The sequence below is a fragment of the Pezoporus wallicus genome, unplaced genomic scaffold (genome assembly GCF_028554395.1).
Source record: "Pezoporus wallicus isolate ANWC-B61680 ecotype Strahan unplaced genomic scaffold, APGP_CSIRO_Pwel_v1 contig_7519, whole genome shotgun sequence".
Classification (NCBI taxonomy): Eukaryota; Metazoa; Chordata; class Aves; order Psittaciformes; family Psittacidae; genus Pezoporus; species Pezoporus wallicus.
In genome coordinates this window covers 20,469-36,472 of record NW_026639934.1, presented here as the reverse complement: position 1 = coordinate 36,472, position 16,004 = coordinate 20,469, and the positions used below count along the sequence as shown (strand labels likewise).

At 42.8% G+C, this 16,004-nt stretch overlaps 1 protein-coding gene across 1 annotated transcript in view; it reads left to right on the top strand.

The window, feature by feature from the left end:
- Window positions 1-868: 868 nt before the first annotated feature.
- LOC130603346 (guanine nucleotide-binding protein G(q) subunit alpha-like) overlaps window positions 869-16,004 on the top strand; it is a gene marked incomplete at its 3' end in the record, with an annotated part of 28,478 nt that continues 13,342 nt past the window's right edge. The window contains exon 1 of the mRNA XM_057417002.1: window positions 869-1,269. Coding sequence (XP_057272985.1) covers window positions 1,134-1,269 — 136 coding nt within the window. The remainder of the gene's footprint in view (window positions 1,270-16,004) is intronic.

The window sequence follows — 16,004 nt, the reverse complement described above, 5'->3', positions numbered from 1 at the left end:
AAAGGTAGGGCAAGTGTGGGAATTTTGTAATACTTTACAAATTCACAAAAACTGGAACTTAATACGTCCATCAAATTGCATACTATCACTCTGGGGACTATTAAGACAGGCTTTCTAGTATTGGAATTGTGAAAAAGGTTGGTAGTTAAAAGCATCGGTTGAATAAAGGTCACACCAACAGAATAGAAAATGCAATATATCGATGCCATGAAATGATAGAATATTAGGTTCTTATAAGCAAGTGAAGTATCCTACTGTTTTTATTTGTTGCAAACATATTTTATTTCTTCTGTATATAACTATTCAAATATCATTTTCAAGATTACCAGCATTAAAAGTTACTAGTGACTAGTATATATTTATTCCCTACATTTCAATTTCCAGTTTAAGGAGAAGATACTTCACTCATGGAAATTATTACATTTTCCCCCTTTTCCTATGAGCCAAAGACATCTCTTTTAGGAAGAGAATACAAGGATATAATAAAAATGTGCGTTATCGAGTAAACCCAAATCTAGCAAAAGCAAATAAAACATGTAGAATGGGGGTGGGGGGGAAACAAACTACCGTACAGGACAAAATAGGCACATACTGAGATTGCCGGGTGGAGGCAGGCTTGTCCGCTTTCAGAGAAACGGAATTCTCATTTTAGGATTGAGGGAGCGATAGGGAAGTATGTGTGTGGGGGAGGGATTAACGGTCATTAGTACTTCCGTAGGGGGTGGTTACTTCGGAGGGTGGTAGGGGTGCAGTTGGTGAAGGACATTTAGGGATTGTGTTGGTTGCAGGTAGTGAGGGGTGTTTATGTTGAGCAACATCTGTCTCCTAGATAGCGCTGCTGCCGCCGTTGTGGCTGCTATGGTGGATGTTTTCATGTTGCTTGGTGCATAATTTAGAGCAGACGAGAAGTTAGAAGCGGTGACTATTAGAGGCAGAGCTGTATTGCTAGGTGCTTCCTCTCTTTCTCCTTGTCCGTGTGTGGCATCAAGGCACTTTCCCTGCCCTTGCCCAGCAGTGCCTGGGGTGGGGGTTCCCAGGTAGAGAGCGTCTGTGTCCCCCGAGGCTGGTGCTCTGGTGGGGTGTGTGTGCGCGCGTTTTTAGGGTGGGGGTTGTGTCTGAATCAGTTAGGAAGAATGACTTTGGAGCCCATAATGGCGTGCTGCCTAAGCGAGGAAGCCAAGGAAGCCCGACGGATTAACGACGAGATCGAGCGGCAGCTGCGCCGGGACAAGCGGGACGCCCGTCGAGAACTGAAACTATTGCTGCTGGGTGAGTAAGGGCTGCTGTCGGCACACACACCTTAAGTGCCGCTGGGGGTGCAGCCGATATCGTCGCCCCGGGCTCCCTCCGGCTAGCCCTACCGGCGCGTTACCGGCGCGATCGGTTCGGTTTCCCCCGGGTGCTTGCAACCTTCGCCGCAGGGCGGCTGTGGCGATGGCGGCGGCGGCGACCCGCTCGTCGTTTCTCCACCACCGCGTTGTGTATGTGCACGCCCGCCCGTGTGAAGGCTCCGCCGAGGCTCTTATGGCTGGGTAAATAATTATGGTTCCTATGGGTGGGTTTGATATGGTAGGGAACCCGGCCTTCCAAAATGGAGAGAGAATGGATAGCTGGTGAGTGAGGCAGTTTTGGGGGAATATGATGGTGATGATGGGTGTATGAGAGTGATGGTAAGGAAGCAGATTAATGAAAGAACTCGCAGGGAGAGTTGCTATGCAGAATAATGGTGGCCGGCTTTAATATCTGTATTGTTCTGTGAGCCTTGGAAAGGTTGTTGGATCACCAGTTGCATTTGTTATTTGTCTTTTTTTTATTATTATTTTTATGTTTTTATTTAATGAGGCAAACTGGGATAAAGGGCTTACGCCTGGATTGTAGATTGATTTTACTTTTCATTTAAAGCAAAAGGAGAAAGAAACCATAATAACCCAGATGCACCCATGAAGCTGAGGAGTATGCTGGAGGATAACAGCATCTTTAATACCTTTGGAATCCACCCACTCTTCAGGAAATAAGATCTATTGTATCATTTCTCTTTAATCATAACAGAGGTTGTTACTTTGGAGCCACAAGTGTGAAAAGGCAGTGTTTGTTTAATAGGAATTTGGCTTGTGTTAAAATAAGCCTTTTGAATTAAAATATATTTGTCTATATTTGTGCTCTACTGCATTGTTTAGTTCTTAGGTTACTACAGATTCTGCCTTAGACTAGCAGGCCTTGAAATATGTCTGCACCAGTGTTTGGTGTGTAAATGAATAGGAATGTTCTAAGTGGATGTGGGGTGTTTATGCCAGACTTTTGTCTTGCATCATGTACATGAAAGTAATGATTTATATTGAGAGAATAAACTGCCTTTTTAATAAGTTAAGGAGAGTTAATAGGAATCCAGAATTCATTTTAATGCTTGCTCGTGAATGTGTTGTTTCTTACTTTAAATAATTCAGTTGGTCTTTTGTATATGGAGAAAGGTATTGTGATCCTTAACTGATATGGAAAAAGGAGAGGTAGAGACAGATACAGTGCTACCAGTAATAACATTCTGTCTCATTTTGGCCTACTTTTTGGTTGATAGAATTGTGTGCTGTGGCTATTTCAAGATCCAAACTGAAGATAAAATAGAAGACTGATAGCTTGCATTTGTTTAATTTAATGGATGTTTAAGTATAATTACTTAAAAATACACATTTGTTACAGGAGAGGTGGTTGAAGTTTGACTTGTTTCTCAGGTCCAAATTGTTCCTGTGTTTCCTGGTTTCCTCGCTAGAGGTTTCTCACAAGTTTTTAAAATGCATGCAACTTATTGAATGATACCAACATATACCACCCAGAGAAGGAATTCAGAGATTTGCTTCTACAATCAGTAGTACAGAACTTGTATTGTTTTATAAGATCCACCTGCTGGTAATATTAAGTGTATGGATATGTAATGGTAGATTAGGGCCTAATTGTGGCATTACTTTAGACTGAATGAAATAAAGTGTTTTCAGAGCAAATAGATAAGAAGCCATAACTTAGAAAGCTTTGGAGGAAGCTCACTGTGATTGCCTTTATGAATATTTTCTGCATGTATCACTATCCTATCAACCATGCTTTTGAAGATGTAAGCATGATGTACAAGAAACCAAGAGTAAAAATAAACATTCTGCTTTGTACTTAATACTATATCTGTATTTGAGTAGAAACCAGCATAAAAATTGTGTACACATTTTTTGTATTGTACTTTTTCAACCTCGGTCGTATATTTGATCGAAAGTGTTTGTGCATGTATAGCTGTTTAACAGTTAATGATCTCATCTTGTAAAATGCAGTATAGCAGTGAACCACTGTTTGAAGTCACAGGGTAGGATAGAGATTAAAGTTTCAATTTATTAAGAAAAAAAAAAGGTCCCATAGCAAAACTCCCTAAGAAAATTGTTTTAATTAGCAGGTTTCTTTTAGTTATCTGACAGTACTTTTTTCAGTCACACTCACTGTTTCGCCAGCACAGTCACTTGTTCAGTTCTTAATTTTTTTATTTGTTTGCATCATTTATGTAGTTGAGAAGGACAGGACCAATTTAAAAATAGGAGAATAATAATAACAACTCTGAGACTGGGAACATAAATGTCTGAAATAGCTTAAATTTAATCCATTTTATTAATTAACTTGACCTCTACTGTTCCAGTGCATATCTTTGTCTCACAACTTAATGTTGCAACTTAACAAAAATTTATCCTTTTAATCATAGGGAGAGAACACAGCTTAAACTGAGCTGTGTTAATTGACCTTGCGTGCTCTTTGAGCTTGTTGCAAGTGCAAAGTGAAAGTTATTAATTCAAAAAGTTATAAGGAACAAATGAGCATTTCTATGCCGCTTTTTTCCCTTAAAAAAAAAAAGATATATATGCAAATGCACATATGTAGAAAATACAAAGAAAAAATTCTTGGGCAGGAAAGACAATTCCCCCCCAACTTGTAGAAATTACAGTGCTTCCTTGCAAAGTGAAATATTTCCCTCCTAACTGTAGGTTGCTGTTACTGTGTGACGCACACTATCTGTGTGCACCCTTTTTGTGTATTAATAATATCTTTTTACTTTTCATGGGATCAAAGAGTTTAAAATGTTGAAAGTAATTTCTGAAAAACTTTTCTGGTTTTGTTTATGGTAAGATTATATTTTAAACTGTTAAGAAATGAACCCTCTCTGTGATTAAACATTAAAATACCAATTTTAGGTACTGCATTGAACATTGTTGTCCTGTTCTAATCTATTAAGCAAATAATCTTTTTTTTTAATTACTGTAATTCTAAAAACTGAGAACTCTAACATATGCACTGAAGCATATTATAAAGGCATAGTACTAGTTCAGCTAGCACAGCTTGACTAATGTTTAAGGTACTTTGAACCAAATTCAGTGTTCTACTGAATTTGGTTTTCATCTCCTTGTATTTTTAAAATTCTTCTGGATTTCATTACTACTGAACATTTCATAAAACGTTATGATTGTTCTCCAGAGTGTAAAGTTTAATATCCATCTGTTGTTTGCTGTTACTGTTACAGTATGAAAAAAAATTTTTTTAGTGTTTTATATTGATATGTACCAAACAGTGTACAGTTTTCTGCATGCCTGTGTTTTAAGCATGTATGCATGCAGTAAGAGCCATGTGCTCTAGCTTTCGATGTATATAATTTTGACTGTCATCACTGGAAGTTTTGCCTGGTCTCAGAAAGCACTGTTTGGGCCTACGTGTTAGGTTGTAGCCATAAACCTTCACTGCTGGACATACTATGCCTTTACACTGTATATACTTCTGATTATTTTCTTATCAGAAGGTATCTTGACTAAGAAAATAATTAGTAATATCTTGCTAGCTATGTCTGTATGTGTATTAACTCTGGTAAAATTAAGTGTTGGAGGGCTTGACAGCTTGTTTGCTTTTTTGTATCATACTTGCAGGTATTGTGATGTGCAAAACATGGCTCTTAAGGCAAAGGTGTGCTTTTTTGTTTGAAATGGAAGATGAGTCAATGAAACAAGGTGTCAAATATGAGTATCCTTTAGTTCTCTCTCTGTTACTAAAAGAAACAAGTAGGAGATAAACCATTTGAATTTAGCCTGAATTGCAACTAGTCTTAACTGGAAGATGACTGGATTTATTTATTTATTTATTTCTTTTTTTTGTGTGTGTGTGTGTGTGTGAGGCAGGAGGGGGAGTGTGGTGTTGTGTGATTTTTGTTTTTTTGGTGGTGTGTTGTTTTTTGTTTGTGTGTTTGTTTTTTGTTTTTTTTGGGGAGGGTTGTTGGTTTGTTTTTTTTTGTTGTGTTTTTTTTTTTTTGTTGTTTGTTTTTTTTTGTTACACACTTGTATTAGATGAGTGGAAGATTTGCATGCAGAACTCTTTAAACCTTGAAGAGGAAGTTGGCCCATTGAGCCAATGATGAATCTTCCCTCCTGTATTCTGAAATACCTGTGCAAATAGACAGTCTCCTTTACTTATATAAATATGTAAACTGATGCTATGTGTGTTTCAATTTTATGCACACAATTTAAAAATACTAATATCGGATAGTGTATTCTAATTGGCTATTTACTCTTAAAGCAGAAAACTTAATTATTTTAAAAGAGCATTGCAACATTTTATTGTTTTGTATTTATCCATGCTTATACTTGCACTGAAGGCTTGAAAATAATTGTAGGCAGTTACAATGGTATTTATTTATGATTAGAAAACACAAATACTTATATCTTGATGATGTGTGGTGAAACTAGATTGATAAGTATCTCTTACTTTGGAGAAACTGTTTCTAAGGCTATCTAATTTGATTAAGGATGACAAACACTGACAGGTGCTGAGCAATTGTACTGGGCATCACTTGTTTTTATTTTTATCTTTTCCTTTTCCCCTTTTATTTTTATATTCTTTCCCCTTGTTATTCCCCTTATTATTATTATTGGTGGTGGTAGTAGTAGTAGTTTTGTGTTATACCTTAGTTACTGGACTGTTCTTATCTCAACCCGTTGGAGTTACATTCTTTTGATTCTCCTTCCCATCCCTCCGGGAGCAGGAGGAAGAAGAAGGGGGGGGGGGGGGAGCGAGCGAGCAGCCGCCCGATTCCGAGTTACTGGCTGGGCTTAAACCATGGCATAAATACAGAAGGAAAATCACCTCTTTCGTCCACCTGTTTTTGCTGTGTGCACACCAAGATGCGTTTTGCCCTCTTAGCTGCCAGGGCACACTGCTGGCTGCTACTGAGCCTGCAGTCAACCCAGCAGGACTGCTCTCTAGCCACTCCTCTCCCAATACATACCTGTGCCCGGTATTTCAACGCTTAAGCTTTTAATCTAGATGTTAATTCTCTTGCTTATGTTAGTGAATGTTGGATAAGTATGCCTGAAACCATTTCAACTCATGTTTATGGGTAAATGGACGTCAGTCAGATGGTTTCTGTAGTTACAAATGTAGTTATTAGGCCAGAAAAACTTAAATGAATAAAAGTTGGGAAAGATACCATCATTCCTTGTACTTTTGGGAACATATCAGGTTTGGGAAACTGAGGAACTACTATGGGACTTAATTTTTTTTTTTTTCTTTATAAACTGATACTGGATTCACTAAGCACTCTCATCTTATAGACCAGGGCAATGCTAGCAACAAAAATTAAATGCTTTTACTGGATTTGGCTGGGATGGAGTTAATTTTCCTCATAGCAGCCTGTATGGTGCTGTGTTTTGGATTTGTGACTAAAACAGTGTTGATATGGCCAGTGTCTTAGCTATTGCTGAGCAGTGCTTTCACAGTGTCAGGATTTTATCAAGTGAGTAAGGAGGAGGGGGGGAGGAAGTTTGGGAAGCACAGGACAGCTATCCATAACATATGATATCGTGCTCAGCAGTAAAGCTGAGGAAGGGGTGAAATGTTTGTGGTTATGGCATTTGTCTTGCCAAATAACTGTTTTATTTGCTGAGGCCCTGCTTTCCAAAAAATATGATCTGTGTTTCCCTAAAACCAAACCAGAAATATTTCCAAGCTATTTGTGGATTTTCTGTGTTAATATGAAGAGCCATATCTGTTTAGTAGAGGCAGTAGAGCAGTAGAGGACCAATGCTGTTTAGGGGGGTGTGTGTGGTGGTGGTGTGCTTTTGGTGTGGTTTTTTTTTTTTGGTGTGGTTTTTGTTTGTTTGTTTGTTTTGGTGTTTTTTTTTTTCAGTTTTGTTGTTTGGGTTTTTTTTTTGTTGTGTGGTTTAAATGTAAATATATTTTAAATATAGTTTTAAGTATATAAGTATTTGTGCTACTGATCTTGTATTTTGCTTGCACATAGCAAATGTAATCAAATCATGTTCACATACTCTAAAAGTTAATTTTTACTTCAGTTCTGCCATAAATCTTAATTTTGTGTACCTATGAGGAAAAAAAAATAAATTAGTTACCTAGCAGACAGTGAGAGTGCTCATCCTTCCTCTGTCACCATCTAGGTGTCCCCTGTGTCACACCGGGAAGCATGAAATCCTCAGCAGTTCAGCTGCTGTTGGATCCGCTTAAAAAGCATTTTGGGTAAGCTGAAGGTATACCTCCAGCTTGGAGGTTTGGTCTGTACCATTTCCACAAATTAGTAGATTGTGATGAGACTGCCAGACAAAGGAGAAGGACTTGAGGGTACTGGTGGATGAAGGAATGGACATAAGCTGGCAATGTGTGCTTGCAGACCAGAAAACCAAGCATATCTTGGGCTGCATCCAAAGGAACAGGGCCAGTATATCAAGGGAGGTGATTCTGTCCCTCTACTTCATTCTTGTGAGACACCACAAAGAGTACTGTGTCCAGCTCTGGAGTCCTCAATAAAGGAAGTATATGGACAGGCTGGACAATGTCCAGAGGAGGGCTGCAAAAACGATCAGAGGGATGGAACACCTCTACTATCAGGAAAGGCTAAGAGAGTTGGGGTTGTTCAGCCTGGAGAAGACAACATGCCAGGGAGACCTTATTGTGTCCTTTCAGATATTAAAAAGGGCCTGTAACAAAGATGGGGCCTGTTGTGAAAGGATGAGGGGGTAATGGTTTTCAATTACAAGAGAGGAGATTCAGGCTGGATGTGAGAATTTATTTATTTTTTTTCCAATTATGGTGATAAAATACTGGAGCAGGTTGCCCAGAGAGCAACTGTCAACTTGGAACCATGCAGTCGCTCCCTCACTCACCCCCTTCTTCCCTACCCCCACGCCCAGAGGGATGGGGAGGAGAATCGAAAGAATGTAAATCCCACTGGTTGAGATAAGAACAGTCCAGTAACTAAGGTGCAATAGAAAACTACTACTACCACCAATAATAATTATAATAATAAGGGAAATAAAAAGGAGTGAGAATATAACACTAAAAGGGAATGAAAAAAGAGGGAAAAAAAACAAACAACTCCCCCCCCCAATAAACACAAGTGATGCACAATACAATTGCTCAGCACCCGCCAACCGATAACCAGCCCAAACTGAGCTGGGCCTTCCAGGTATCTCTCCCTCAGTTTCTGTATTGGGCATGATGTGCTGTGGTATGGAATGCCCCTTTAGCTAGTTTGGCTCAGGTGTCCTGTCTCTGCTTACTCCTGGCTTCCTCTGCCCCTCCTCAGTGGCAGAGCATGAGACCAAAAAGTCCTTGATCAGAGTAAGCATTACTTAGCAACGACTAAAACACTGGTGTGTTACCAGCACTGTTCCTAGACCAAAGTTGAAAACGCAGCACTGCACCAGCTGTTAGGAAGGAGATAAATAACTGTTACAGCTGAACCCAGGACAGTATCCACCCCTTATTCCACACCATTTATATCATGCGCAGGTCCCACTTTTAAATATACCACTGCTTTTTGTCTCTTTTGTCTGGGCTTGCCTGTAACAGGGCCATCTCTTTAATGTTTGCTGAGTTCATTCAGTCCATGATATCAGGCTCCATCTCTTGTAAGAGTCTTTCAGGGCAGGAGAGACGGTGTGTAGTGTTGGATTGTTGCCTGCTGATGAAGCCACTGAACTTGTCTGATCAAAGATCATTCTTTATTGGGGTGATGATTGGAAGGAAGTCGGGGTCAGTCAGTGGTGACGTGAGGAGAGTTCTGGAAGACTCCCGCTGCTGCTGGCTTTCCTATTACTTTATTCTTGATGATGATCATGACAACATGTTTCTTTATTTTTAAAAGCCCAGAGTGGTGGAGATGGGCATCTAGATGGTGGGCTATAGAAGTGTTATATAGCAGGCAACAGCATATAATTGAGTTCATTGGCTGTTTTCCCCTAAAATTATATCCCCTTGAGGTACACATCGGACTTCCCCATCTTCCCTCATTACCTACCAAGTATATCTGGGTCCCTGAGCAAAAGTAAACCCATGAGTGGGTTTGCTTTACCTGAAGCAGGAATAAACCAGACTGTCTTCCCCAGCAAATTCTTTATGTGCATCACAGGAACATTATCCCCTTCTACATTATGTAAAAGTTCTGACTGGGGTGGGCCAGCCCTGTTGGCAGATCCTCTGGTGTTGACCAACCAGATGGCTTTTGCTGAATGTGTATCCCAGTGTTTGAAAGTTCCCCCACCCATTGCTCTCAGTGTAGTTTTTAACAGCCCATTGTACCGTTTGATTTTCCCAGAGGCTGGTGCATGGTAGGGGATGTGATATACATACTCAGTGCTGTGGTTTTTCCCGAAGTGTCTTTGAGGTTTTTCTGGAAATGAGTCCCACTGTCTGGCTCAAACCTCTCTGGGATGACGTGTTGCCACAATATTTGTTTCTCAAGGCCCAGGATAGTGTTCTGGGCAGTGGTGTGGAGCACAGCGTATGTTTCCAGCTATTCGGTGGTTGTTTCTGCAGTAGTAAGCACATGGCACTTGCCTTGGTAGGTTGGTGGGAGTGTGATATAATCAATCTTCAAGGCCTCCCCATATTTATACTTCAGCCATCGTCTGGTGTTGACCAACCAGGTGGCTTTTGGTAAATGTGTATCCCAGTGTTTGAAAGTTCCCCCACCCATTGCTCTCAGTGTAGTTTTTAACAGCCCATTGTACCTTTGGAATTTCCCAGAGGCTGGTGCATGGTAGGGGATGTGATATACATACTCAATGCTGTGCTCTTTGCCCCAAGTGTCTTTGAGGTTTTTCTGGAAATGAGTCCCATTGTTTGGCTCAAATGTCTCTGGGGTGCTGTGTTACCACAATATTTGTTTCTCAAGGCCCAGGATAGTGTTCTGGGCAGTGGTGTGGAGCACAGCGTATGTTTCCAGCTATTCGGTGGTTGCTTCTGCAGTAGTAAGCACATGGCACTTGACTTGGTAGGTTCGAGCTTATTGTGTAATTAGCACGGCCCACTTACTTTGCGTAGCATTGGTTGCATGATGTGTAGAGGAGACCCTGCTTTTGAACATCCAGCCCACCAGGGGTAATCGGGGTGCCAGGAGGAGCTGTGCTTCAGTGCCAGTCACTTCCAAAGCAGCTTGAACCCCTTCATAGTCTGCCTGTATCTCTTTTTCAGTTGGAGCTCAGCCAGCCTCATATCTTCTGTATCCCCAACTCCAAAAGCCGAGGGGTCAACCTCGAGTCTCCCCTGGACTCCCCTTATAACAGAGTCTCCAGGTAGGACCATTGTCCCTGGCTGCGGTGTTGAGTACATTTTTCACATCGTGCCCAATCCGGACCAGGTCCAGACTGGTCCAAGGGCTACTGCATGAACTTTCTCTCGTTTAGTTTGTTCAAAGGCTTTTTGTTGTTCAGGGTCCAATTGTAATCGTTCTTCTCATGGTACACGTGATAGAGAGGTGTCCTGTGTTCACCTGTAGCAGTTATTTTTCTCCTTCTTGGTTTCTGGTACAGTGCTGTGTTTTCAACTTTAGTCTTAGAACAGTGCTGATAACACACACCGATGTTTTTAGTTGTTGCAAAGTAATGTTTACTCCGATGAAGGACTTTTCAGTTTCTCATGCTCTGCCAGTGGGAGGGGCACGGGAACCTGGGAGGAAGCAGAGACAGGACTTCTGATCCAAAGTAGCCAAAGGGGTATTCTGTACCACAGCATGTCATGCCTTGTATGGAAACTGGGGGGGGAGTTACCTGTTAGGCCCAGACTGCTGCTCAGAACCCCACATCACCTAAGAAAGCTTTTTTTTTTTTTCTCTTATTAGTTGGTGGAGATGTTGTTATCTTGTTGATCATGTCTGTGGGGATCTGATGACATCCATCTTGCCTTTTTATTCCCAAAAACTTAATGTCCTGTGCAGGTCCCTTGACCTTAATCCATTTTAATGGCCTTCTGAAGGCTTAGGACTATTTTCTTGCTTCTTCCCAAAACATTCTTCAGTTGTATTGCCCACACAGTAATGTCCTCAATGTATTGCAGGTGTTCTGGAGCTTGCCCTTGTTCCAGTGTAGTCTGGATCAGTCCAAGGCAGATGGTAGGGCTATGTTTCCACCCCTGGGGCAGTCGGTTCCAAGTGTAATGGTCACCTCTCCAAGCAAAAACAAACTGTGGCCTGCACTCTGCTGCCAAAGGGATTTAGAAAAATGCGTTGACAGTATCAGTCGTGGCATCCCACTTGGCTGCCTTGGACTCCAGTTCATACTGAAGTTCTAGCATGTCCGGTACGGCAGCACTCAATGGTGGTGTGACTTCATTCAGGTCACGATAGTCTACTGTTAGTCTCCACTCTCCGTTAGACCTTTGCACTGGCCATACGGGGCTATTAAAGGGTGAGCGGGTCCTACTGATCACTCCTTGGCTCTCCAGTCTACGCATCAGCTCATGGATGGGAATCAGGGAGTCTCAGTTGGTGTGATATTGCCACCAGCCCACTGTTGTGGTCGTGATTGGCATGCTTCCAGAGGCTGAGGACTCGTTTGTCTCTTGCAATTGCTTTGTAAAGTCCGCCTTTCCTAGCAAGTGATCCTAGCTACTTGGCTTCCCTACCTTCTAGTTTGTGATCATTGGCCCCATTGTCCCAGCATCAGAGCAATCAGGTGACATTGTGCTCCCTTGAAGACAGCTGAAATCTTTTCTCTTATTCCACACCTCAGTCAAGGTCATTGATCAAGAACTTATCTCTTCCTCTGTTTCCTGTTGTAATTCTTCTCGTTCAAATGTCACCCCCTCTAGTCTGTGCATTGAGTCTTGATCTTCCTTCACTGTACAAGTTGCTTTTCCTACTTTTTGGTTGCTTTTCCCTTTGCTTATAGGGGCAACTCATACTGGCATGGATTTGTCCTTTGGTTTAGCTGCAGTGCCTGCTACTGGGTTGCAGTGCTGCAGTGTCTGTCATTGGGGTTAGGGTAGCTGCTGTGCTTGTTGCTTGGGATGCAGCAGCCACGTTGTCTTTTGCTTTGTGGTCAGATCCAGGGACATATTTTTCCTTGTCCTTACAGAGCAGGGTTCTGTAGGCATAGGCCAAACCCCAGCAAGTTGTCATGATTTGTGCCTCTCTGGTATTGCCATGATGACAGCACGCCTTATCTAAGTGTTCTACTAGTTTTTCTGGATTTTACACTTGGTCAGTGGTGAAAGTACTGGAGGAACCCACTGGCCTAGGAGCTTGCCAATATGATCCCACACACCCTGGCTCTCAGGACTGTCCAGCCTTGGAGAAGATCTCTTGGTGATATTATTAGTGGTTTAACCTTAGATAAGTCTCAAGATAAATCCTGCTTAGTTTCCAAGATGGGATCGGGTGTTCTCAAGGTGGGATGGCCATGGGTAAATCACGTGCAGTATTTGTGGAAACATGCAGGTTCCCAGCAAAAAGCAGCAGGCTGGTGTCATGGTTTAAGCCCAGCCAGCAACCCAGAACCATGCAGCTGCTCGCTCCCCCTTTCTCCTCCCCCCACTCCCAGAGGGATGGGGAAGAGAATCAAAAGAATGTAACTCCCATGGGTTGAGATAAGAACAGTCCAGTAACTAAGGTATAACACAAAACCACTACTGCTACCACCAATAATAATAATGATAAGGGAAATAACAAGGGAAGAGAATACAACCGCTCACCACCCACTGACTGATACCCAGCCCGACCCGAGCAGAGATCTGGGCCTTCTGGGTAACTGCCCCCAGTTCATATACTGGGCATGACGTGCTGTGGTATGGAATACCTCTTTGGCTAGTTTGGATCAGGTGTCTTATCTCTGCTTCCTCCCAGCTTCCCCTCTTCTCTGGCAGAGCATGAGACTCAGAAAGCCCTTGGTCAGAGTAAACATTCTGACCAGCAACTAAAAACATTGGTGTTATCAGTTCTGCTCCCAGGCTGAAAGTAAAAACCACAGCACTGCACCAGCTACTAAGAAGGAGAAAAATGACTGCTACTACAGAACCCAGGACAGTATCCACCCCTTCTTCCATACCATTCATGTTATGCTCAGATCCCCCATTTTTCAAAATACCATCATTCTTGTCTCATTTATATATATACACACACACATACACACACAAAGAGAGAAATATCATTCCTTAGTGCATGGACCAATCCCTATAAAGCTGCTGAGTTCGTCCGGTCCATGATGTTGGGCTCTATCTCTTGTAATAGTCTTTCAGAGCAGGAGAGACTGTGTGCAGTGTTGGATTGTTGCCTGCTGATGACACCGCGGAACTCACCTGGTTACTGCTGAGTTGTTTATCTGGTTTCGTGAACTTATTTTGTTTTTTGGAATGATGGTCCGAGGGAAGTCAGGGCCAGTCGCTGGTGACCTGAAGACGTCTAGTTGGTGGGCTATAAAAGTGCTACATACCAGGCAACAGCATATAATTGAGTTCATTGGCTGTTTTCCCCTAAAATTATATCCCCTTGAGGTACACATTGGACTTCCCCATCTTCCCTCATTACCCACCAAGTATATCCAGGTCCCTGAGCAAAAGCAATCCCATGAGTGGGTTTGCCTTTACCTGAAGCAGGAATAACCCAGACTGTTTTCCCCAGCAAATTCTTTATGTGTACCACAGGAACATTATCCCCTTCTACATTATGTAAAAGTTCTGACTGGGGTGGGCCAGCCCTGTTGGCAGATCCTCTGGTGTTGACCAACCAGATGGCTTTTGCTGAATGTGTATCCCAGTGTTTGAAAGTTCCCCCACCCATTGCTCTCAGTGTAGTTTTTAACAGCCCATTGTACCGTTTGATTTTCCCAGAGGCTGGTGCATGGTAGGGGATGTGATATACATACTCAGTGCTGTGGTTTTTCCCGAAGTGTCTTTGAGGTTTTTCTGGAAATGAGTCCCACTGTCTGGCTCAAACCTCTCTGGGATGACGTGTTGCCACAATATTTGTTTCTCAAGGCCCAGGATAGTGTTCTGGGCAGTGGTGTGGAGCACAGCGTATGTTTCCAGCTATTCAGTGGTTGTTTCTGCAGTAGTAAGCACATGGCACTTGCCTTGGTAGGTTGGTGGGAGTGTGATATAATCAATCTTCAAGGCCTCCCCATATTTATACTTCAGCCATCGTCCTCCGTACCAAAGAGGCTTTAACCACTTGGCTTCCTTAGTTGCAGCACGTTTCACATTTGTGAATAACCTGGGCAATAGTGTCCATTGTTAAATCCACCCCTTTATCACAAGCCCATCTGTATGTTGCATCTCTGCCCTGATGGCCTGAAGTGTCATGGGCCCACCAGGCTAAAAATAATTCACCCTTATGTTGCCAATCTAAGTCCTTCTGGGCCACTTCAGTCTTAGCAGCTTTATCCACTTGTTGGTTGTTCTGGTGTTCCTCAGTGGCCTGACTCTTGGGTACATGAGCATCTGTATGGCGTACCTTCACCACCTGGTTGTTTACCCGGGCAGTGATTTCTTATCACAGTGCAGCAGTACTGATGGGTTTACCTCGGTGTTGCCAGTTGCTCTACTTCCATTGTTGGAACCACCCCCACAGTCCATCAGTCTGCAGTGATGGAACACCTTATCCTTGGTGCCATCTTAAGGCATATCAAGGATAAGAGGGTTATGAGGGGCAGTCAACATGGCTTCATCAAGGGGAAATCATGTTTGACCAATCTCTTAGCCTTTTATGAAGAAATAACACGGTGGATGGATGACGGCAGAGTGGTGGATGTGGTCTACCTTGACTTCAGCAAAGCATTTGACACAGTCTCCCACAGCATCCTCACAGCTATATTGAGGAAGTGTGGACTGGATGATCAGGTAGTGAGGTGGACTGTGAACTGGCTGAAGGAGAGAAGCCAGAGAGTTGTAGTCTATGGGGCGGAGTCTAGTTGGAGGCCTGTAACTAGTGGAGTGCCTCAAGGGTCAGTACTGGGACCGGTATTATTTAATATATTCAGCAACGATTTAGATGAGGGAATTGAGTGTACTATCAGCAAGTTTGCTGATGACACTAAGCTGGGAGGAGTGGCTGACACGCCAGAAGGCTGTGCTGCCATCCAGCGAGACCTGGACAGGCTGGAGATTTGGGCAGGGAATAACTTGATGAAATATAACAAGGGAAAGTGTAGAGTGCTGCATCTGGGCAGGAACAACCCCAGGTTCCAGTATAGGTTGGGAAACGACCTGTTAGAGAGCAGTGTAGGGGAGAGGGACCTGGGGGTCCTAGTGGACGACAGGATGACCATGAGCCAACACTGTGCCCTTGTGGCCAAGAAGGCCAATGGCATCCTGGGGTGTATTAGAAGGGGGTGGTTAGTAGTTCGAGAGAGGTCCTCCTTCCCCTCTACTCTGCCCTGGTGAGACCGCATCTGGAATATTGTGTCCAGTTCTGGGCCCCTCAGTTCAAGAAGGACAGGGAGCTGCTGGAGAGAGTCCAGCGCAGGGCAACAAAGATGATTAGTGGAGTGGAGCATCTCCCTTATGAGGAAAGACTGAGGGAGCTGGGTCTCTGTAGTTTGGAGAAGAGGAGACTGAGGGGTGACCTTATAAGTGTCTATAAATATATAAAGGGGGAGTGTCACGAGGATGGAGCCAGGCTCTACTCAGTGGCAAACAATGATAGGACAAGGGGTAATGGGTACAAACTGGAACACAAGAGGTTCCACTTAAACTTGAGAAGAAACTTCTTCTCA